Source organism: Danio rerio, chromosome 19 (assembly GCF_052040795.2).
Source record: "Danio rerio strain M-AB ecotype USA chromosome 19, GRCz13ab, whole genome shotgun sequence".
Lineage (NCBI taxonomy): Eukaryota > Metazoa > Chordata > Actinopteri > Cypriniformes > Danionidae > Danio > Danio rerio.
Window position 1 is genome coordinate 20,998,662 of NC_141039.2, and position 25,433 is coordinate 21,024,094.

Consider the following 25,433-nt stretch of genomic DNA (forward strand, 5'->3'; position numbering starts at 1 on the left):
GCCTCTGAAGATCTGATCCACAATGCAGTTTTGCAACGCCTGACGTCACCCATTCAAAGTGAATAGGAAGCGTTAAGGCTCACGAGATATGCAAAGGCAAAAAAGAAAAGAAAAAAAAAACGAAAACAAATGAATGTACATAAACCAAATACAAATAAATGTAAATAAGTAGCAAAGTATGCAACACCACAAATGTGATGCTAACCCTGCTTCGGAACTGAGTTTCAGAACCCCAGGTTAACACTATAACATCACATTCAAATTAAGGATGTGAAATGATGATATCATAGGGGATAAGCACAGTGTGGAAAGCCTTATAGATTATCTATGCATAAAAGTTATACAGGCTGTTACATTGCCTGTATAAAGAGCATTCATTCATTCATTAGCCGCGTTTCCACTATTGCGCCTAAAGCGAGCGAGCCAGATGCGTTTCCACGGTCAATTCCGGGGCCTAATCGGGCTAAAGCGGGACTTTCTCTGGGCCAGCGACCGGCCTTTTACGTCTGTTAGAAGATGGCACTAGTTACACTAGTTTTCCGATCGCACAAGAGTACATGCGCCAATAAATAAATAAATAAATAAGACAAAAAAAAAAAAAAAACATATAGCTGCTCAGTTTAAGATAGGCTATTCCATAAAACACCTTAAAGGATAGGGGTCTTTTTGCTTATGTTTTCCTTTTAAATGTCAGGCTGTTGCATAAAATAACAAAGTTTTAATTTGACATTTCCTTGCTGTGTCCTCCTTGATGTTTCAATAACGCATAATAATCTTTACACCATGCTAAAGACACAGCAGTCAGTAAAGGTTGTTGAGAGTTTTTGTCAAGTTTAAAAGGTGTGTTTGTGCATGATATGTGCAAGTTAGATCCCTGTATGTGTGTGAGAAACCAGGCAAAAGAGCGCTCGTTTCACAGCTCTGTTTATTTATTTATTTTGGAGATAATACAAAATATGAATACAACAGAAAGACATAAAACTTTACAAATTACGTGTCCACTTTTGTAGGCTCAATATCATATCTGGATAAAATAGCCTAAGCTATATTGACATAATTTAAAGAATTACAAATATCAGATATAATAAAATCTCATTAAATAAATAAAGCAGTATAAAACAAACAAAAGCTAGCTTAACAATGTAGGTACATACAATATATAAATTAAACCGTTTTTAAGCCATATATAACTTTCATTTTACAAAGACCTCTCTTTTTTAGATATTTTCTAAAACCAATAAACACCAGAGGAGGTTTAAAATATTATTTATAAAGTATTTGGATACGATGATATTAATCAAAACGCGCAAACAGAGAATTTTTGGGTAAGTGAAAGCCGAATCTACCTTTTTTTTCTGTCATGCAGTCCTGCGCAGCGCCGCTTTACAAACGCATTGGTGAAAACTGCAAATACAAAATGTGTTCATTTGACCGTGTGTCAGTCAGTGAGTAAACAAATATTCATTTATTCATTTTCTTGTCGGCTTAGTCCCTTTATTAATCAGGTGTCGCCACAGCGGAATGAATTACCAACTAATCCAGCACGTTTTTATGCAGTGGATCATCCGCAACCCATCTCTGGGAAACATCCACACATACACTCAAACACTCATACACTACGAACAATTTAGCCTACCCAATTCACCTGTACCGAATGTCTTTGGACTGTGGGGGAAACCGGAGCACCCAGAAGAAACCCACATGAACGCAGGGAGAACATGCAAACTCCACACAGAAACGCCAACTGAGCCATGGTTTGAACCAGCGACCCAGCAACCTTCTTGCTGTGAGGCGACAGCTCTACCTACTGCGCCACTGCATTGTCAAGTAAACAAATATAATAAATTGAAATACATAGGCCTGTGCGAATAGACATATAATGTACTCCTGTACAGTAATGTGTCATTTATTTGTTTCAGTTGTCTTCATTTTAATGCTCTCGTGATGATGGGATGATTGCTTTATTTGCCTGATTCCCGCTGAAGTGGGCAGGTTGTGTGACTTTTGATTCAGGGGACATTCTGGGGGCATGGTTTGTGACGCGCTGCGAGCTGCTAGCATGACAGTGGAAACACAACATGATTTCAGCCTGAATACTCAACCTACCGCGCGATTGGCCCGGCCTGGCCCGATAAAAACCCTTCGCAGGTATTTTCTTTTTTCGGCTTAATCCCTTTATTAATTAGGGGTCCCCACAGCGGAATTAACCGCCAACATATCCTGCATATGTTTTATGCAGTGGATGCCCTTTAAGCTGCAACCCATCACTGGGAAACGCCCACAGTGTTTCCTCTAGGATTTTTTCCAGCTGTGGCGGCAGGCCTTAGTGTGTTTATGTAACGAGTATGTCTTCAGCATTAATTAGATTTGCTAGGAATATTTATGAATGTCTCCAACAGACCTTCAGAGTAGCATTAATGCGTCCTGAAGTAAAGTGAAACAGCTATATGTCGTGTTTGCTGGCCTCACGCACCTGTCAGCCAGTCAGTCAGCTGCACGTCACCCTAAAGGGTAAAAAATGACACAAAAAAGCATGCGCTATTATGATTCACTTACCCTTTAATACGTTTTGGTGCGATTATTACCCGCTATTAAGAAACAGACCTAGCCGAGGCTCAAACCATTAACTGGATTGGTTTGCAGGTTTAACATAGGTGGCCAGGCTGGAAAGATAATCTGTGAGAACTGAAATAGAGAGATGCATGTGATTATAAGCACACACAGACCGGGAAAATTACCTTGAACTTTGGTGCTATATCTCGATGGTAGTTTGAAGGGGGGAATGGGTGAACAGGTCGAGGGCAGCTGTAGGGTCATTGGGGGCTGTGCACAAGGTCTGGGGGAGAAGAGGACGGCTGGCCACATTTGAGGGGCAGATGTTCAATATGCAGATGGCCGTAATCGAATCGAGTGATTTTCAGTTGATGTTCTGATTATCATGAAAACAATAGTGTCTGCTGTCTATGGTTCTAGGGTCAAAGGAGAGAAGGCCAATGTGGAGGTCTGAACTTGAAAAAAAAAAAACTTAAAAAAAAAAGACAGCCAGACAGGACACCAGGATGATTGATTGGACATTAGGTTTACTGACATTTCTATTGCGTATTGCTAAAGCGTAGAGTAGCAGTTGACTATGGGAGGAATACATGCTCGAACTCACTGCCTCTGTTCACAATTCTGCTGAGATCACCCTCATATATCTAAAATGAGTTTGCAGCATTCTGATCAAACTCTTGATGTTAGAAGTCACTCTTTTATAGGAATAACATTTATTATTATGGCTTTTATATGGACCTTACTGAAACGGTAGCATCCTAATAACTAATGCAGGCTTAGTTGTAACACACCCATTTAAATATTTCATACATGCTACCAAGACAAAACCTTTTGAAGTTTTCAGTGAATTTAATTATTTAAAAAGTACATTTCTTCCTGAAGTAAATTTCAGTATTCAAATCTCAGTATTTGGTTTATTTGAAATAATGTAATTCCCCCCTTTTTTAGATTTAGATATAAAGATATTTAAAAGGATTGACTGACTACTACATTTCACAGGCACTGTGGTTATATATATATATATATATATATATATATATATATATATATATATATTGTCACTTGAGAATTACAAGGTTCTATCTGACATTTTTATAAAAATGTAGTTATTTGCATATTCCTATTAAATGACAACTTATTTACATCATGTGATGTTTGTTTATAAGTTGTTTACATTTTAAGATTTTTTTTATTTAAAAAACAAAAAAGTTTTTATCTACAAAGTCAAACTCTAGTTTGGCTCTATAAGGTTCTTTCTGTGAGCCAATCAGCATTTTTAATGCACACACGAGGACCAATCAGGATCAGCTTTCTTTGTCATTTTCGCCGGACTGCTCCATTGTCAGCGGGAAACACCAGAAAGACAAATTCACACAAAATCAGAGTCAGCTAAATAATACCGCACCACACAGAATTGAGATGTGTGTCAATGTGATGATTTAGAAGTATTTCTTGCCGTTTCTTGCCGTTTCATTCATTTATTCATGTTCTTTTCGGCTTAGTCCCTTTATTAATCTGGGGTCACCACAGCAGAATGAACCACCAACTTATCCAGCATACAGGTATGTTTCACGCAGCGGATGACCTTCCAGCTGCAACCCATCTCTGGGAAACACCCATACACACTCAATTACACACATACACTATGGCCAATTTTAGCATACCAATTCACCTGTACCGCATGTATTTGGACTTATTTTTGTATTGTATGTTTTTGAAAAGCAATGCTTTGATAAATTTCTGGCAGATAGAACCTTATAATTCCAAGCGGAAAATGACTTTTCAGAATAAGAAGCTTCTATCTGCATTTACCATGGTTTTTTACTCCAAATTGCAAATGTAAGAGAACTTTGATAATTTAAATTTAGAGAGCCCTTAGGGTTTCTGTCATGTTAATGTATGAAAGAGAACTGTTACACACACACTGTTTGCTAAATGGACTGCAAAAACTTTGAAGCTCAATATCTCAAAATCATTCAGATAGAACCTTATAATTAATATATATAATATATTATTTAATATATATAATTAAATATATATATATATATATGTGTGTGTGTGTGTGTGTGTGTGTGTGTACAGTGATTGGACAATGAAACTAAAACACTGGCCAATGCGATGTTGGAGGTTTCATGGCTAAATTTGACCCGCCTGGAGGCCAATCTTCATTGAATGCAAATTTCACCAGTAAGAGCAGAGTGCAAAGGTTTAAGCGAAGTAATAGCACTATTTTGCTTAAAATTTTTGGAATGCACACAACATTATGGGTGACATATCAGAGATCAAAAGAGAACCAATTGTTGATGCACGCCTGGCGCATCAAGAGTCATGGCATCCAGGGTATTGTCAGCAAACCACCAAGAAGGATGAACCGCATCCAGCAGGTGGACACAAAAGGAAGCTGTGTTAAAAAGATGTCCGCATGGGACCCAAATTGTATGCAAAATACATAAAACCATAGCTGCCCAACTCACTTCAGAATTTAATCTGCACCTCAACTGTCCTCTTTTCACCAAAACTGTTAATTGGGAGCTTAACAGGGTAAATATTAATGGGTGGGCTGCTTTAGCTAAACCTTTGGTTTCTCATGCCAAAGATGCCAGCAGCAGAAATCTTGGGCTGTGGACAATGTGAAACATACATTGTTCTCTGATGAGACACAAGAGCGTACATGGCCAGAGCACAACCGAGACCACGCTCATTACAAAAACAAAGACATGGAAAAAGACAGAAAATATAAACTTAACAGCACATCATTTATGACAAGAAACGACTAGTGTCTGGAATCTGCCACTAAAACAAAAATAAACAAGATCGAAGTGACAGAGTTCCCTAACGGGATGGATCAGTGATGATTTGGGCTGCAATATCATGGCATTGCCCTGGGCCCAATACTACAATGCTAGATGGGCACATCACTACCAAGGACAACTGAACCATTCTGGAGGACCATGTGCACTCAATGATTAAGCATGGTATGCTAAAGGCAGCGCAATGTATCAGGATGGTAATGCACCAATACACACAGCAAGACTGGTTAATAACTATCAGGATGCAGACTTGGATTTGCATACTGAGACTACATATTTCCGAAATGCAATATTAAACACAATGCACTTAATGGAGCTAGTGGAGTCACTGTGAGGGGTGGGGTTAAGTATGAGCATTAATAACACTGTATGCAGCTCACCTTGTAAGTGCACCAAGTCTGCATCCAGACCACTCTCAGACTGGTGACAGAGTGGTTTGATGAACATGAAAGTGAAGTTTAAGAGCTTCCATGTCCCTCCCAGTCACCGGCTTTAAATATCATTGAGCCACTTTGGGGCGTTTTAATTATTATTTTTTTAATCAGTTAACATTTTAATCTGTCAAATGACATGCTACAGCATGCCCCTACCAGTGGGGCATGTTGTCACATTTCACTTCCATTCTTTTAGCGTAAATAAGGAAATAATTAGGGTAAAAGGTATTCTGTAAATATGAAACAAAACTAGACAAGAGTAAAATGAATTAGGACGAGAAAGATTTAATTCTGATCCCATATGTATATAAACTGAGCAAGTCAAAAGGTTTTCAGCTTTGTTCTGCTCTTTCTTACTTGCATCCCAGATCCTACATTTTTGCATTAATAAATATAGACACAAATGAGACTAGGTTTTCAGAAAAGAGTAGTCAGAATATGTGGACTTCTGTTTACTGTCATGCAGTTATCTCTTATTGCGAATTATAAAAATGTATTTCAAAAACCACTATTATTATAAATTCTTTCTTTGTTTAAATGTTTATCACATAATTTAATATTTTTAAAAGATATGATAGTAGAAGGAAAGACATAAAAACATAGAGAGCAGAGAAGGGAACAGAACAGGACTAAAAGGGGTCCTTCAGTTTCCCAGTACTGGGTTGCGGCTTAAAGGGCATCCGCTGCGTTAAACATTAGCTAGAATAGTTGGTGGTTCATTCCGCTGTGGCAACCCCTGATAAATAAGGGACTTAGTTAAAGGAAAATAAATGAATGAACAGTTATACATCTTATGTCAAATGCATTGTCTTGTGCTGAATGTGACTTCACACAATTGAGGCCAATGTGACATAAAGTGGCACAATTATGAGAAAGCTAAGAGACCATTTAAATTAAACTAAACAAAAAGGCAATTACAAAAAAGTTCCAGTTGTGGGGTATAGAGTCATAATGACAAGATTTAAGGTCATTGTTTCATGACTTTTTTAATTACAACTCATGTTTTAATAACTCTCAGATAAAATACAGAACGAAAGCAAGTACAATCAAGACAGTAATTACATGACAGTAAGTAATGAATAAGTAATTGTGAAAAATTTTTCATTGAAAATTTCTCTAAATGTTAAGCTAGTGTCGTGCAAGTCCCCTTGCGCCCTCTGCAGGAATACTATGATTAAAGAGGAAAAGTGCATGCAAACATTTGTCTCTGGTGGATGAATTGCTGTTAGTATCAGCATATTCCGATTATTACATTAGACTTACCCGTCTACTCATGCAGCCTACAACAATGAGTGATACGTGTAAAATAATACGGATAATAAATAGTTTTTTTTTAAATGGTTCAGATTATGTGTGAGGTACACTTTTCGCATCCGGCTTGACGTGACTGGAATCTCGCGTTATTTCATCGTTTTGTATCTTTTCGAACACACCTCCAAAGTATCGCGGGAATCAAATGTGTTGACTGAATGCCACGTCGGTTTGAGTGTGAGCAGCATCTTAACTGCTTTCACTCTTTACCAGAATAAGCTAATTTATATTAGTTTTCGCAGCTTATACCGTTGCTAGACGTGGATGCGGTTAGCAGATTGCTAACTTATTCAGTGCACGGTACTGGCGCGTGCTTTGGCTTTTTCGGCATCACTAGCAGGTATTTGCACGATGAGCATTGAGCTTTGTGAGACTGATCGTTTGTTTACTGTAACCTTACTGTCGCTGGTCTGTTCACTTCAGGTAGTTCTAACAGTTATTTGTTAAGGCTGCAGATTACTGTTAATTCTTTGCGAGAGCACAGATTCACCGTGATGAGGTCTGGATCACAGTTCATCTTTAACGTTTGAATGGAGTCGATGCATCATCAACAGATGCTTTTGTTATCTTTAACATTATCTTTTAACTTGATTACTGTATATCTAGTGGTTTAAGTTAGGCTCTGCAAATTTAATAAAATTCGTCGATACTCTAAATTTACATTGTTTTGGAAAAGCTGAGAATATCAGAATATAAGTTAAATCAATTTGACAAGATCCTTAATACGTCATGACTATCTTCGTTGTGATCTGCTATTTTAAAACATTTATCTAAATGGGAACCGCTTTTAAACGCTTAACCGAAAGTATAGGCTTCTTGCATTAATTAAAATCCCTTCCCTTGTGGGATCCCTTCCTACTGTTAGCATTCTGTTTCAAAGCGGAGCTAACGTTAACTGTAGGAAGTGACTCGTGTGATTTCAGGATACTGTCTGCAATTTTACTAGCTCAATGTACGAGTTGTGGTGTAGAGTTTTCTGCAGTATGTCAGCTGCTGTATTTTTATCTTACACTAGCGTTCATGCAGTTTACATTTAACTTGTAATTTTTATCATAGTTATTCAATTGAAGTTAGTTTTGTGTGTATGATGCTCTTGACCATATACATCACATTTACCTCTAGATCGTTTCAAAAATTATCCAAAACTGCTCCAACATGGAGACATGTAGAACTGGTCAAGGCTAAGAAATGCTTAATCATACTTCAACATTAAAAGGAATGATTTCCAGGTCTGGCACGTAAAAATAGTTTACTTGCACTCTTTCATACCTGTCAGTTGTAACCTAAAGACTGTCAAGTAACTACCCAGAACAAATAACTACTTGCAATAAAAAGTGAATTAATTGTAATGCAACTGAATATTCGGTGTGGCTTGTGTGAGTTAAAAAACATTGTTTTTTTTTTTCTGTTTAGGAACAATGAGGATCTTTAGCAAATCGCTATTGCTGATTGCTGTTGGCATTTTAATGTCCCAGCAGACACTCGCTCACTCCCACCATCATCATGGACATGGTGATGGTGGATGCCATGGTCACTCACACGGTGGAGCGAAGATGCATCACGGGGCAAGCAAATGGAGTGCTGAAGCTAATCTGCCTCATGCTGAAGAGGAGCATCACGATCACGGGCACACACATGATCATGCACACGATCACGGGCATGCACACAGTCATGGACACATTCATGATCATGGACATGCACACAAGCATGGACACGCACACAATCATGGAGCTGAGAAATCGAAGAAAGTTGTGGAAGCAGGCAAACGGAACATGGTGGAGCTCTGGATGCAGGTGAAACATGCTGATGAATAAGTGCAGATTAATAGATTCCCACTTGGGTTATTGTGAAACATTTGATACTGTATGTCAATAGTAAAGTGTTTTTTTTTATATTTAGTACCTATTCAAAATTAATTCATAGTTTATGAATCATTGTCTTTACACCAATATTACTTTTAATAGGGTATATGGACAGGTTGTATTTGTATACACACATATTGCAAAAAATATATCTTATTCCGGCCAAAACATTATAATAACAATTTATATTAATTGTAGAGTAATAAGGTACTTCTGACCTACCATCATTTTATAAATAATTCATAGTTTATTAATTGTGTTTTACATTAATGTATACTGTTAAAAGTACTTTTTATTAGCTCATATGCAAAGACTCGTCTTTTATGAAATATCTTTTTATTTTGTTTGTGTATTATAATTATAAGTCTAATCAATCTTAACACATTTTTAATACACATATTGTTCCACATAAACATGGAAACAATACAAATACTCAATTCATAGTATTAGTCGATTTATTTATTTTTAAAAAATTATTAGCAAGATGATTTTATTTATTTTTATTTAAAACCGGTGACTTGTTTACTTAAAAACAATGTGTTTGCTAGTATTGTAAGTTAACAAATTATTCTTTAATTGGTTCATAATTAAACAGTTAAACAACGTGTTATCTTTTATTAATAACTCAATAATCATACAACATGGTATAGTGGTATAAACTGATTAACCACAACAGAATAGTCCAGGGCAGATACTTGGAGCAAAGAAAAAAACAGGTTTACAAATTATTTACATTTTAATGTTTTTTTTTTTTTTTTTCTTAACAAATTCTTATATGCCTGGGTAATTTTAAATTTAATTGTGTGATCTTTTGGAAGGTATTTTATATGGCTCATGCAAGATTATAAACTAGGGCTGGGTGATTAATCGAAATAGTCATTCAGAACCTATAATTGATCACATTTTTCTAGGTCAATTTTTTTTAATTTTCTTTTCCTACCCTGTGTGGAGTCACGTGACCCTACGCTGTTAAGGCTTAATTCTACTTTTTATATCATGATTTATAATTTTTTATGTTATAATTATTATTTTTCTGTCAAGGGCACGTGTACAGTCCAGAGCAGCCTTCACATACCCGTTCACCTCTCAAAAAAAAAAAAGTACTTGCATGTCATAACGACGTTTAACGCAAGCTTTGTGGGTGGTTGGTTTGGTAGCGGTAATGAAGGTGGGTGGCACAGAGAACCGCATTTTAGGGTATGTGCATTTTAATTTTAGTTGTTTAGCATTGAAGTGCTATAAATAATACAAATAAAATAAAACTTGTCAGTGAACTATGAGGGCAAAAACATAAAATAAAAAATAAAATAATTATTCGAATAAAAATTTAGATTTTAGGCCAAATTTCCCAGCCATAATATAAAGTGTTGGATGATTTTAAATTGAAGAAAATAATCTGCTGATTAAAATGTCAGTCAAAGTTTAGATTGCTATAACATTGACCAAAACATGTTCCAAAAGTCATTTTATTGAAATAAGATGCTGTTGAAAATTATGAGTGCCATGTTTAATTGGTCTAAAAAAAACACCGTGGATGACTAGATCTCAACCATGGCTTTAAGAAACTATGCTTTTTTTTTTTCTTTCTTTGTTTTTATAGGCCATTGGAGCCACCCTGCTCATTAGTGCTGCACCATTTCTGATACTCTTCCTCATTCCAGTACAGTCAAACACTGACCAGCACCAGAACCTGCTTAAAGTGCTCTTGAGTTTTGCATCTGGTGGTTTGCTTGGAGATGCATTCCTTCATCTCATTCCTCATGCACTGGGTAAGTGACTGGACAGAGGTCAATCCATAGTAACATATTGTCTCACATAACCTGGCCCAATCCCAATTCTACCCCTTAGCCCTTTTCCTTACCCGTACCCCTCGTTTTGTGCGTTCATGTGAATGGGTAAGGGTGTCTCAATTCTTTTTAAGGCTCATTTATACTTTCACCTGGTGCCGTGTTGCAGACCTCCGCTGACTGCGTGGTCACCTCACGAAATGGACGAGACTTTTATTCTTTTTATTATGCAATCGCTCTTGTGATGTTCTGTAAGGTTAGCCGAATAAACAGAGTAGGAAGTTTCCGAAACTGCTTCATATCATCAATATCGTTCAGTTATAATAATTTTTTTATTCATTTACTTATTTATTTGAATGATTATAAAGATTTTTTTTTAACAATTTAACGATTTGTTAAGTCAAACTTTGATGCATCACTTGCTTTAGTTAATATATCTCAGAGTTCTACCTATTAAAGTGAATATTAATGACAACAGAACATGGGTACAGTTATATTTTTTATTGTGGTAAGAATAAAAGCAATAATAAGTACACTTACTAAAAAATACTGATGTTTTTATTTAGCCCACTCAACAATTCACACATTACTGTCTGGCTAGTTTGTCCTCTACTTATAAGTTAAAAAGGAAATAATGGTCTAACATTCCTGACCATTATCATCAATAAAGCCTAAAAACAGGGCATCAATAAAGGTATATTGTAAATCAAATATTTATTTTCAGTTCTCAAAAAACTCCTTCATTTTAGTTTGTAACTATTAAATAGTGTTAAATTCAAAATTATAATATATACATCAGAGTTAAACCCATGAATGGTGGAAAAACATTCTGTAATATTAAAACCACATGGGTCTTAACTTTTGCCATGGTCTCTTTTTTTGGTTTTAACAAACTTATCCCTCAGATTTTTCCAAACTTTTACAAAAACTTCTTCTTTTCCACGGCTGTTGCAATTTATAGCCAAGAGTTATTGGCCATCTGGTTATCCCTATGATCACCCATTGTTGGATCATAAAGATGTGTGTACAGGCGTACCTGTTTCAGACATAATCTCTTTAAAGTGATTCATATTCAACTCCAATAAAATAAAATATGATGCTACGCAAACTGTTCGCTTGAGTCTTAAAACATTTTGTGTGCTCCGCCAGCTGAAATCATGTTGCACGCACCCAAAGTAAACCTCTGCAAACACAGCGATGACATCACATTCACCATGTCAACTAGCCGACGTGTCGATTATAAACCAGGATTTAGCGTGACGGTATAGGGCTAAGGGGAAGGGCTAGAGAGCTGATGAAACTTGAGATTTTTTTTCAGGACCACACTTGAAACTAGGCTAGCCATGATAGATGGTGTTGACGGTGTTACCGGTTTTTATACACAACACCAGTGACATCACTTTTCCTCTGTGACACAGTCCCCACATTTATTTTTTTATTAAATATTTATTTGAATCAGATGGAAAATATTATTCTAAATAATTTACATAAGACAAGAGCATGCACTATAATTATAATCTGAACATAGCTACAATGCGTCATATTTCATTTATCACATGAGGAGAACGGGCGGAGTCGAATTTACAGAAAGAGAATGGCGGATGATTTAGTGTCAAATCACAATGCAAAAGCGCCTGTTTGGCAATATTTTGGGTTCAACCCTAATGCAAAAAGAGAGCCTGAAAACATTAATGAAGCAGTCCGCAAACTTTGCCTAACAAAGGCGGCATCATCTGGAGAAAACACAACTAACTTAATTTATACAGGCACCTTCAACACACCGAATTGATGTTTAACTATGGGAGGGTCGCGGGTAGATAAGATCAATAGCCATAAATAGGCAACGCATACTCATTTTAAAAATCATGCGACCATTATCTTACAATGTTTAATGATAAATAATACTGTTTTTTTTATTAAAACGAGTGATTTAACAATGCTGTGTCATTAATAAGCCAACTGCAGAGAAACAAAGCAACCCTCACGGCAACCACAGATATGACTTTTTCCTAAGTTCAGCTGTTCTTTTTTACACTTGATTATTATGCATTTAATGTTAAAAAAAATCTATAATGAATAGGCTGACAAGAGTGTATCCTGTGTGTGCGCATATAATTGGTCCATGCTAACCAGCCATATTTTATTTTCTTTTTCTCAACACAGAACCTCATTCTCATCACAGTCAGCCACACAGCGAGGAGTCCCATGGCCAGTCGCATGGTGAGGAGTCACATGGTCACTCTCATGGTAGGTCATTGGTCTATCTGATTTTTTCTACAGTTGTTATAATGAGGCCAAATGCGATGAGGAATAGAATTTATTGGTAGATAGTCTTTACTTTTTTGTTCATTGTACATTTTTTTTTTTTAATTCTGTCACAGGAGCTGCCCATGGTCACATGATGTCAGTTGGTCTGTGGGTGCTAGGTGGCATTGTTGCATTTCTAGTGGTTGAGAAATTTGTTCGTCTTTTGAAGGGAGGACATTCACACTCGCATTCCCACTCTCCCCGTAAGTGCTTCAGATTAATTGTATTGTATTTACTTTTTAGGAGCTTTAAGGAATTGAAATTGTTCCTAATGCAACTTCTTTCTAAAATTGTTATAATCTTTATAATCTTTTTTTTTTTTAATTTTTGCCATCTTCAGTGTTTTTAAACTGGCAGAGACTAAAAAAGTTCCTTGATAAAATAAAAACTTTTTTTGTTGTTATGAAGTCTCTAAAATGAACGAAGAAATATATTTTCTTGTCATGTTTTCAGCTGCTCCAAAGTCAAAGGATAGTGATGAAGAAGATGACAAGAAAGGACAAAAGAAGGGAGAGAAAGACAAAGTTGTCTCTCAACAGAAACCTACAAAGAAAACAGTAGAGACAAGTTCTGGTACGAAAACCAAAGTATTTGAGTGTCAGTATTTTTGTTTTGTGTCTTGTTTCCATTGAGTGGTATGGTTCAGTATGCAGTACAGTATGTGTCACCTTCATCAAGTCTATCCTTCCACTTCCAATGGTACCCTTTTGGTAGGTGTGGTGTACAACAGAGTTTCAGTAGATGCCATTTTCGCTTAAAGAATAGTAGTGATGAGCACTAAGAAAAAAGATGCTTCATATACATATATACTTGTGTATTAATGTTAATTAATCCTTCTATGAGCAGGATTTCATGTTTTACGCTAATGCAAATTACTAAACGTTTATAATTGTATTTTTAAAAATCTAAATAAATAAAAAAACACATGAATGTTTAGAATGTTTCACATGAATAGATAATTTTTTAATAAACTTACAGTATTAAACAATTAAAAAAATTTCTGTCATTCCGAGTGCATAATAGTCTTAAAGGTGATGATGTTAAAAATTAAAAATCGCTTAGGTTGCTAATAGATTCATTAGTTCTTTTGCGCTTTACTCTCAATTTTGCTTCTTTCAAAACAGATGTGAGAAGCACTTGAACCTAATCACATGTAAGTTAAAATCATGAGTTCAAGTTCATTATTTCAAATATATAGATGCATGTAAAGCAGATGCAAATATGGAAAGAGAGAGAGAGCGCAGAACCACTCATGCTTTTAGACCACACATTTTTAGATGCTTGGGTAAACAATAATATAGCAGATTCTGTTATCGCTTTTTTGACATTTGGCAGTTTGTCCCATAAAGACAACAAGGTTTATATGGTCGACCATGGCTTATATGTATTACTGATGTATCTCAGTTGTGTTTTTCAAAATGGCGCTTCCTGTGTTGTTCTCCTGGCTTGTTGCACACTCTGGTGACTATTTTCTGTAAACCAAAAGCACCCCTTTGGTATTATTCGAACTAGATACGTTTTGGAAAGGGTGGTATGGCACAGTACAGTATGCTTTTTTTGGTACCTTTGACAGTGGAAACGTACTCTACCAAACCATACTGCTCAGTTGAAATGGTCATTGGTGACTTCTGTTTGTATTTACAGATATTAAAGTGTCTGGTTATCTGAACCTGGCTGCTGATTTCACTCACAATTTCACGGATGGTCTTGCAATTGGAGCATCTTTCCTGGTTGGTCCAGCTGTTGGTGCTGTTACCACCATCACCATCCTCTTACATGAAGTACCACATGAAATTGGAGACTTTGCAATTCTTGTCCAATCAGGCTGCACCAAGAGGAAGGTACGGAGCAAATTTAAGGACTCGCACATTCAATTAAATTCTTCTTTATTTTTGTAGCTCTTTTTACTTTGTAGATTGTCAAAGCAGCTTAACATAGATAGTGAAAGCCATAATATTTTTGGAGATTGTGGAAAATTTCAGCAATTTAGGCTGGCTGGAATGTAGAATCCTGATGTAGTTGTAGTTAAATTGAAACTGCTTCAGTTCAGTTTAGTTTAAATGTTTAGATCAGTGGAACTTAAACGTCACTGCTGAAGGCCGGTCCACTGGTGCGCAGCTCCACTGATCCCAACCTAGCAAGCCAAATATGACTGTGGCAAGGAACTACACTTTACCATTAAAAGAAAGTGATGAAAACAAAACCTTGACTGAAACCAGGCTCAGATTTCTGGCCAAACGTCTGCATGTCGGAGGTTTGAAAAAGATGATCTTCCATCATGGAAAAGGTGCAAGTCTGAGTAGGTCACAGGGCAGAAACTTGAGTCTTTTAGGGAATCAATCTTATGCTCTTGACTTATCAATGATATGCAATCTGCTCAGGATATGTGCTGGATTAAAGAGGAGAAACAGACTAACATGGGCAAATTGATGCCATTTGAATTACGATGTCTTTTTGGGAAGTGTTCCATGCTCCGGTTTAACTGATTTCCAACAATCATTTAGAGGATTTGGATTTCAAAGTTATGCGTTTATGGTTTATGTATGCTACTGCAAAGAGATGTAGTCTGGATTTGAACCTGCCGAACTGTGCTTAGAAGGCTATTCCAGAGATTAGGTGCCAGATATAAGAAGGATCTGCTGCCTATAGTTGATTTTGATATTCTAGCAATAATCAGTTGTCCAGAATTAATTGGGCACAGTGGACATGAGGGGCTGTAATGTACCAGCAGCTCACTCACTCAATCCTGGGGAGATAAGCCATTCAAAAACTTTGTAAGTAGTCAATTAGATATTGAATTTGCACTAATAATGATTCAGGGGGGGGGGGCTAATAATTCTGAAGTATTAGCCCCCTAGAATTATTATTCGCCCCTCCGTTTAATTTTTTCCCCAATTTCTGTTTAACGAAGAACATTTTTTTCAACACATTTCTAGGCATAATAGTTTTAATATTTCATTTCTAATGACTGATTTATTTAATCTTTTCCATGATGACAGTAAATAATATTTTACTTGATCTTTTGTGTAATATTTAAAGGCTTAACTAGGTTAACTAGGCAGGTTAGGGTAATTAGGCAAGTTATTGTATAATGATGGTTTGTTCTGTAGAACATCGAAAGAAAAAATAGCTTAAAGGGGCTAATAATTTTGTCCCTAAAATATATAAATAATTTATAATAGTCTTAAAAAGTCTTAAATTTGACTTGATGAAAACTGCAGAAACCCTGATCTACACGTTTCAAAGATTGAAGCTAAAGTAGAATTGGTTGCAAAAATCTTTCCTGATGACCGTTATTTTATTTTTCATTTATTTCTCTTTTCTTTCTCTTTTAATCAGGCTATGTGTCTTCAGCTTCTCACTGCTGTTGGTGCATTAGCTGGAACTGCCTGCTCCTTATTGGCTGAAGGAGTGGGTGACGCGGCCACAGCGTGGATCCTCCCCTTTACTGCCGGAGGCTTTGTTTACATTGCGACTGTCACAGTTCTCCCAGAGCTGCTGGCTGGACACTCTAGTTTCTGGCAGTCACTCCTGGAGATCCTGGCTCTTCTGTTTGGAGTGGGAATGATGGTGCTGATTGCAGAGTATGAGTGAGCGAGGAAGCCATGTTTAAAAGAAGAACTTGGAATATGAGGCGCAGTGACCAATGTATGGTCACCGGAAGCGCAGAGAAACTTTGAAATGTATGTTAGCATTGACCACAGGAGGAAAACCTGCGTAAGAAATAAAAAAAGTGCTTTTATGAGAAAACTACTCATTTATGCAAAGACCTGCATGAATGGATCACATGAAACAACCTCACCAGGGACCAAAATTTAGATCTAATACATGCATACAAATCATAGGTATACACTAAAGAGACTGATAGAATCAGAATGTGCGGACCATTACGTTCCAAAGTTACTATGTCTCCAGTCACTAAAACATGTTTTGCTAATCAATTTATTTGCTTATCAAGAAATTGCAGTAATGTTTTGATTTGAAAAATCATTTGACTGCACTTCACGCAATAAAGAAGTATGTGATTCTTTCTACAGCAGTGCGTTTGTTTTTTAATGGGATTTCTTTACATTCATATTTACAGTTGAAACCATTAGTTTACATACACAATTAAAAAAGGCACATTACGTTTTTTTTTTTTTTTTAAATGTCTGCTGCTAAATCATACTAAACGTTTTTAGAGATTTTTCTTGATTGTTTAAAAAAAATATATTAATTTTTAAACAGTCAAAAGATTACATACAATTCCTTAGTATTTTCAACTTTTCCTTTAATCTGTATAACTTGGGTCAAACATTTTGAGTATCCTTCCACAAACTTCTCACAATAGTTTGCTGGATTTTGGCCCATTTCTTCTGACAGAACTGGTGTAACAGAGTCAGATTTGTTGTTTCTTGCTCATGCTTTTTCAGCTCTGCCCACACATTTTCTATAGGATTAAGATCAGGGCTCCGTGATGGTCCCTCCAAAACATTCACTCTATTGTCCTTAAAGCACATTTTAACAAATTTTGCAGTATGCTTAGGGTCATTGTCCATTTGGAGGACCCATTTGTGGCCAAGTTTAATTTACTGGCTGATGTCTCGAGATTCAATATTTTTTACATAATGTTCTTTCCTCAGGATGCCATGTATTCTGTGAAGTGGACCCGTCCCTCCTGCAGCTAAACAGCCCCACAATATGATGCTGCCACCTCCATACTTTACAGTTGGGATGGTGTTCCTAGGCTTGTAAGCTTTCCCCCTTGTCCTCCAAACGTGACACTGGTCATTATGGCCAAACAGATCAATTTTAATTCCATCAAACCACAGAACATGCCTCCAAAAATTAAAGCCTTTTTCCCTGTGTGCTTTTGCAAATTGTAATATGGCTAGTAATGGTAGTAATAGTAACTTTTCAGCCGATGTTGGTACAGGAGTCGTTTCACTGTGGATAATGAAACTCTCTCAGCAGATTCAGCCATCGTCTTCACTGCGTCTTTTGCTTTTGTTCTGTGGTTAGCACACAGTTCGCACTATAGCACATGCATCTCTGGGACACAGAATCCTTCTTCCTGAGCGATATGATAACTGGACATTATCCTGTTGTTTATACTTGCATATAATTGTTTGAACCGATGAACGTGCTACCTTCAGTCATCTAGAAATTATACCAAAAGAAGAACCGGACTTGTGGAGGTATACAATTTTCTTCCTGATGTTTTGGCTGATTCTTTTGATTTTCCCATGTTGTCACACAAGGAAGCCATGTGAGGTTTGCCTTAAATACTAATCTACAGTTGTGCTACTCAAATATTGTCAATTAGCCAATCATAAACTTCCAAAACCTTGACACCATCATCTGGGCTTTTTTTCCGATGCATGGTAATCTCAATGTATTTAAACTTTTGACTTTTACGAAAAGTTATAAAAAACATATTTATATATCTCTCATTATTCTGCTCTTAAGCAAATGTAAACAATGTTGGTAATCCTAACTTACCTAAAAGAGAAAAAGAGAAGCCACATTCAACATAAGACATTTATATGTAATAAAGTATATGTAAACTTCTGGTTTCAACTGTACATGCAGTGGTGATGGTTCATCATTAGATGCAAACAGTATATTGAAGTAGAATTTTTTTCTAGTTTTATTGTTTGTGTTTCCCATATTATTTATTCAAATGCCACTCACTACAATGTAAACCCTTTACAATTCCCTTTCGGTTTCAATGAAATAAATGTGATACAACTTAAACTGATAAAAGAAAAGGCCCTAATGCTTGATTCTGAAGCACTTTTACAAATCATAAAGCTAACATTTATTGTGTGCTCCGCTTTCCCCCACAGTCTAAAGACATGAGGTACAAGTGAATTGGGTAAGGTAAATTGTCCATAGTGTATGAGTGTGTGTGAATGTTTCCCAGAGATGGGTTGTGGCTGGAAGGGCATCCGCTGCGTAGAAAAGTGCTGGATAAGTTGGCGGTTCATTCCGCTGTGGCGACCCCAGATTAATAAAGGGACTAAGCTGACAAGAAAATAATGAATGAATTATTATTCATTCGTTCATTCATTTTCTTTTTGGCTTAGTCCCTTTATTAATCTGAGGTTGCGGCGTCGCCACACCGAAATGATCCGCCAACTTATCCAGCCTATGTTTTACGCTGCAGATGCCCTCCCAGCTGCAATCGATCACTGGGAAACACCCATACAAACTCACTTATTTACACACACAATGGTCAATTTAGCACACCCAATTCCCCTATACCGCATGTCTTTGGACTGCAGGGAAAACATTTTTTGTTGAGGAAAAAACAACATGGGTTTAGACTAATTTATACAGCCTAAACTAATCCTATAAATCAGAAAGTTAGCTGACATGTAACTTATTCTTAGCCAGTCGTTTAAAGCAGTGCTTTTCAACCACTGACCTGGAGGACAACCATCACTGCATGTTTTGGACTCCTTTGTCTGTCACACCCATTATATGTTTTTCAGTCTCGGCTACTGAGAAAATAATCTGAATCAGTTGTGTTTAGTTAAGGAGAGATATAAAATGTGCAGAGCTGTGGTACACCGGGAGCTTGGTTGAGAAACACTGATTTTAAGAACTAGTGGGAAGTTTCTACTATGAAGTCATGCTAAGAGATTATGTTACTGAAAGTAAGCAACCAAGAAAGATCATATGAAATGTGACCTAGTATTAACTTCTTGTTTTAATGCAAAAGCAGTTTCACACTTGCATCTGTTATGCTGGTCTGAATGTCAACAGGTGACCAAATACTGGATTACTAAGTACACAAGTAAAAGTGCTTCTTGTGTGCTCCTTATTATGATGCAAAAGAAAATTATTATACTCAAAATGAACATCAAAATAATAAATCTTGTAAACATCTAATGGATGTTTGAGTTTTTGCCACTCAAAACTTTTATGTCTAAAATACTAGAAAAAGTTGTTTCTACCCAATTACGCTCTTTTCTGCAGACCAACAATATTTTTGAAGTGTTTTAGTCAGGTTTTAGGGCTCATCACAGAACAGAAACCGCATTAGTGAAAATAACCAATGATTTACTCTTAGCTGCTGACCAAGGGTGCATCTCGCTATTAATTCTACTCGATCTTAGTGCGGCATTTGACACCATTGACCACAATATCCTCATAAATCACTTAAAGTCTACATGGTTCCAGGGACAGGCTCTACAATGGTTCAAGTCATACTTAACTGACCATTACCAGTTTGTGAATATTAATGGACAGCCATCACAAGTCAGCCCAGTAAAGTATGGGGTGCCTCAAGGATCAGTTTTAGGCCCTTTGTTGTTTACAATTTACATGCTACCACTGGGAGACATTATTAGAAGACATGGGATCAGCTTTTACTACTATGCAGCTGATACTCAATTATATGTTTAAACTAAACCTGATGAGATGTATGAACTGTGTAAGCTAACTGAGTGTATTAGAGATGTTAGAGACTGGATGACTAACAATTTTCTTCTCTTAAACTCAGACAAAACAGAATTATTACTTATTAGGCACAGCAGATCTCACAACGCAATCTACAATTAGGGGGATACAAAGTTAGCGTTAGCTCTACTATAAAAGATCTGGGTGTCATATTAGACTGCAATTTAACTTTTGAAAATCATATATCCCATGTCACAAAAACCGACTACTTTCATGTAAGAAATATTGCTAAATTACAAAGTATGCTATCAATCTCAGATGCAGAAAAGCTAGTCCATGCTTTTATGACTTCTAGACTGGATTACTGTAATGCTCTATTTGCTGGCTGCCCAGCTTTCTCTATTAACAAACTTCCATTAGTAGTTCTTACCAGGTCTAGAAAATATGATCATATCACCCCAATTTTATCCTCCTTACACTGGCTGCCTGTTAAGTTTCTTATTGAATTTAAAATATTACTCCTCACCTATAAAGCTCTAATCAATCTAGCTCCTGTTTATCTAACCAACCTTCTGCCTCGCTACAATCCAACCTGCTCTTTAAGATCTCAAAACTCAGGGCTTCTGGTAGTACCTAGAATAGCAAAGTCGAGTAAAGGAGGTCGAGCCTTCTCCTTTATGGCTCCTACACTTTAGAATAGCCTTCCTGATAACATCCGAGGCTCAGACACACTCTCTTAGTTCAAAACTAGATTAAAGACCTATCTGTTTAGTAAAGCACACAAGTTTCTGCATCTTGTTTATATACACTATGATCAGCAGCTATGTATTTATTGATTTACTTGACCACAGCCTTTTATTCACTATTTTACTGCAGCTCTACTCTTTTTTTATCTTTTTTCTCGCAGCTCAGTGAGCAAGATGCAGCCTGCCGGTTAAGGATGATATAACTTAGATGAGTCACTACACAATGAACTGTAGTGGTTCAGTGGTTAGAACGTTAGTTTATGCTGCTGCAGACCCGGGTTTGATCCTCCGCTGAGTGACTTATTTTTTTCATTTTTATTGTTAAGACATATAATATTGTTAGGGTTGTTGAACATTTGAAGTTCCAAAGCAGCTATTTTCTCAAAAAAAGACGTGATAGTGTCATTAGAAACTGATTTGGAAATGACCTTATTTTAATATAGTCAGTCGTAAACTGGGTGGGCTGGTCAGGCTTGAAACTCCAGGGCTGAAAAGGAGTCCCACTCCGGCCCTGGTTGTGCCGAACTGAGTCTGGTTTCTTCTTCACTCTCCTATCGGTGAACCTTTTTTTTCCCTCTCCACTTTCGCCACTGGCTTGCATGGTTCAGGATCGGTAGAGCTACGCATCGATGAATTTGCTCTTCAGTGTTTGTACTCTCAGTAATGATTTTAAACCACACTGAACTGAGCTAAACTGATCTGAACTTAAACACAAAAAATGTAACTACCCTGATCCAGTTACTATGACCATTTATGTGAAGCTGCTTTGACACAATCAACATTATAAAAGCACTATACAAAAAAGCTGAATTGAATTGAATTGGGGAAAAAAACTGTATTAGAACACACATCATGGCAAAAGGTAGGGAAAAGGGGAACAGAAATAGAAAAGACCATAATCATTTCTGCATTTTATTTCATCACTGATGTGTTGAAACAATCAGCTGAAAAGCGTAATCCTCACACAGCTGGTATTACTCAATTTTAAAATCTTATAAAGTGTGATTCACAAGTGTAATGTGTGTGAAGGCATTGTTCTGAGGGCCAGCTGATTAAATTGAATCTAATTCTGTGGAATTGTATTGCACAATAATCATTTTAGCATTTAGCAGGTAAAAGTTGAAAGAGCGAGTGTTTAAAATAATACCACACCTTCCTCCTCTATCATCTAAGCTATTATTCACATTCATTAATTCTAAACATCAGATTTACTGTTTGTGTTGTAAACTACAGCTTTAGTATTTACAAAATGATGGCAAAAAGTACATTGTTTACTTTGTTACTGACCTTATGCATTTGTGGGAAGTTCCCTTTCAGATGAATAATTCATTCATTCATTTTCTTTTCGGCTTAGTCCCTTTATTAATCCAGGGTCGCCACAGTGGAATTATCCGCAAACTTATACAGAACGTTTTTACGCGATGGATGCCCTTTTAGCCAGACCCCATCTCTAGGAAAAGATTTATAAATGGTTGGAGGAAAATATTTCTTTGAATCTGGCAACATGACTGACAGAGGTTTGTGGTAATCAGTTAATTGGGTTTTCCACCATTATTTAATGGCCCAGAAACATGTCTTATAGCATTTTGCATGTGTGCCCAGCAGGGTTCATGCTGACTTTTGCTGGGAGTATGTGCTATGGCAAGCCCACACAAAATATAAACAGGCCCAGTGCGGGCACGCCCAGGTTTGGCCCACAGCTAGGAGAGAACCCACAGCAAGTGAGTGCCTAGTAAGGGCTTTCTGGGGGCTAGGTTAAGTCTGCACTAGGCCCACACGGAATCTGAGCACACAGAATATTGCATATTTCCGCAGATTTTTAGCCCATCATTGAGTCTATGTATTTAATTGTGTATGTGTGAGTAAATCTATATCTATTAAATTTCTTTATTAATTTCACTAATATTATTGTGATATAATATGAATATGAAATTGTTCTTATGATTTATTTACAATACAGTTTGTAAAGTAATATTTTCTGTCTTTTAGTATATATATTATGTGAGAGACTTGTTTTGTTTACCAAATAAGTGGATCTAATTGAATTTGATTTGTAAAAATTAAATAAAAATCAAAAGTGTTTTATTTTTATTTCATATATTAACCTTTTTTTCCCCCAGTGATGGGTTGCAGCTGGAAGGGCATCCGCTGCATAAAGCATATGCTGCAGCTGGATAAGTTGGGGTTTCATTCCACTGTGGCAACCCTAGATTATTAAAGGGACTACCGAAAAGAAAATGAATAAATGAGTATTAAGCTTTTAGTTATGGTACTCCTAAAATCACACTGCATAAATCTGCAGATATTTTACAAAATTCTCAGCAGAAATAGCAAAACATGTCTATAGATTCTGTCTGGCCCTACCAATGGGCTAACATTTAGCCACTAATCAAACTCTCATTGGCGCTGCATGGGCTGCCCTTACTAAGCCCACAGGAAGCCCTAACCCTGGATGGCCCATGGGATCTTATTCTTATTCCATGGCATTTTATCTCTTACAACATTAGTGTGTGTGTGTTTTTAAGAACAGAATTAAGGAAGACCAGTCACCTGATAGGAAGCAGGTAACAATATACAGAGACCAGCATGGCCAATACAAGATGGCTGCTAACAGCTGCCAAAGTTTTCTGGACTGGAGTTTCCTTTGTCTGCAAAATACCTTTCTAGAATTATCTTGCAAGCTTGTGTATTATCAGCCTGATCTCACGAGAAAACGTAAGTATTTGACGTTTTGGCAGTTTAGTGGCTAATTCAGTTCAGTTGTAAGAAACTGTACGATTTTAAAAAGGAGGCGTGGCACCTAACCCCACCCCTAAACCCAATCGTCATTGGGGGGATGAGCAAATCGTACAAAAATGTACTAATTAGATCGTACGAATTCGTACGAATTAGCCACTAAATGAAAAAGTTACAAACTGCTGTGAGATTGTGTTGGTATTATCATTGTTGTGGTTTGTACATTAGTGGAATATGATTTAGGTACTTTTGGTCCACCTTGGTTTTTGGCAAAGGTGCATTTACCTGTATGCTTTTGTAGCTCAATTTATGAATATTAATTATTAACAATAACAAATTACTATTTATGAATATTCAGATTTTACGTATTGTTAATTTAACAAAACAAATATAATAATGACTTCACCCGGTTGTCTGAGCCACCTCCGTAATTATTTAATTATTTAGAAAGGGAATTATAGCTACTTCTAGTGAAGTAAATAAAAAGTTTAGAAGTTTTTGGAAACTTAATAAACTCTGGTAGCAAGGATCTTTTACCTTTAAAGTGACCCTTTCTTTGAGGCGAAACAATGACAATCCAACATGGTTAAAGCATGATTTATTATCTAGTCTAACATATAATGAACAAACGTACACAACATAACAACAGAAACATAAAAAAGATAAAAGAAGAGTTTAGATAAAAGAAGGGCAAATCTAACTCAGTCTCATACAACTATTCAGAATCATCAATTATGTAAACACCTTAAAAAGGCACAGCGTAAACGCATAACTAATACCTGTTTGTCTGGGTCTTTCTCTCTCTTCCTGGGTTCATTCTCTGATGCTTAGAAGATGATGTCTTTTTATTAGATGTCCTTCTGTCGTTTGCGTGGAGTTTGCTGCGCAGATTGGGGATATGCACAGCCAAACTTTAAACTAATTTATAATTGCCGGAAAATAAGAAATGTGACACTTTCAAGTTCATCAAACTACTCGGTTTCTCTGTGTGCTATGTGTGTTGGTGCATTATCATCCTGATACATGGCACTGTCTTTGGGATACATGGTTAGAACCACTGGGTGCACATGGTCTTCCAGAATGGTTCGGTAGACCTTGGCAGTGATGCACCCATTTAGCACAAGGGCCTAAGGAAATGCCATGATATTGCAGGCCAAACCATTACGGATTCACCCCATCATTCACTCTGGGCATGCAACAGTTCAGGTGGTAAGCTTCTTTGGGGCTTCTCCACATCGTAACTTTCTGGGATGTAAGATAGACAGTGAAGTTGGACTCATCAGAGAACAATACATATTGTCCACAGCCCAAGATATCTGCTGTTGGCAGCATTGAAACAGACGTTTGGTATTGGCATGATTGACCAAGGATTTGGCTATAGGAGCCTGGCCATGTACATTGCCTCTGTGGTGCTCCCAACGAAAGAAAACAGGGGAGGTGAGTTGCACATTTAATTCTGCAGTGAGTTGGGCTACTGTGGTTTTATGTTTTTTTGGATACA

The 25,433-nt window shown here is 36.8% G+C and overlaps 2 protein-coding genes across 3 annotated transcripts in view; both read left to right on the forward strand.

Moving 5' to 3' along the window:
• LOC148679789 (uncharacterized) overlaps window positions 1–25,433 on the forward strand; it is a 415,121-nt gene that overhangs the window by 170,654 nt on the left and 219,034 nt on the right. The window lies entirely within an intron of this gene.
• slc39a7 (solute carrier family 39 member 7) lies at window positions 7,258–17,100 on the forward strand. Of its 2 annotated transcripts, none has more exons than XR_015945139.1 (8): window positions 7,258–7,448; window positions 8,522–8,901; window positions 10,571–10,739; window positions 12,921–13,004; window positions 13,139–13,267; window positions 13,518–13,637; window positions 14,709–15,439; window positions 16,202–17,100. XR_015945139.1 is itself a non-coding variant. In NM_130931.3 (8 exon segments), coding segments are annotated over 7 exon segments (1,329 nt in total). In that variant the 5' UTR covers window positions 7,265–7,448; window positions 8,522–8,526; the 3' UTR covers window positions 16,659–17,098.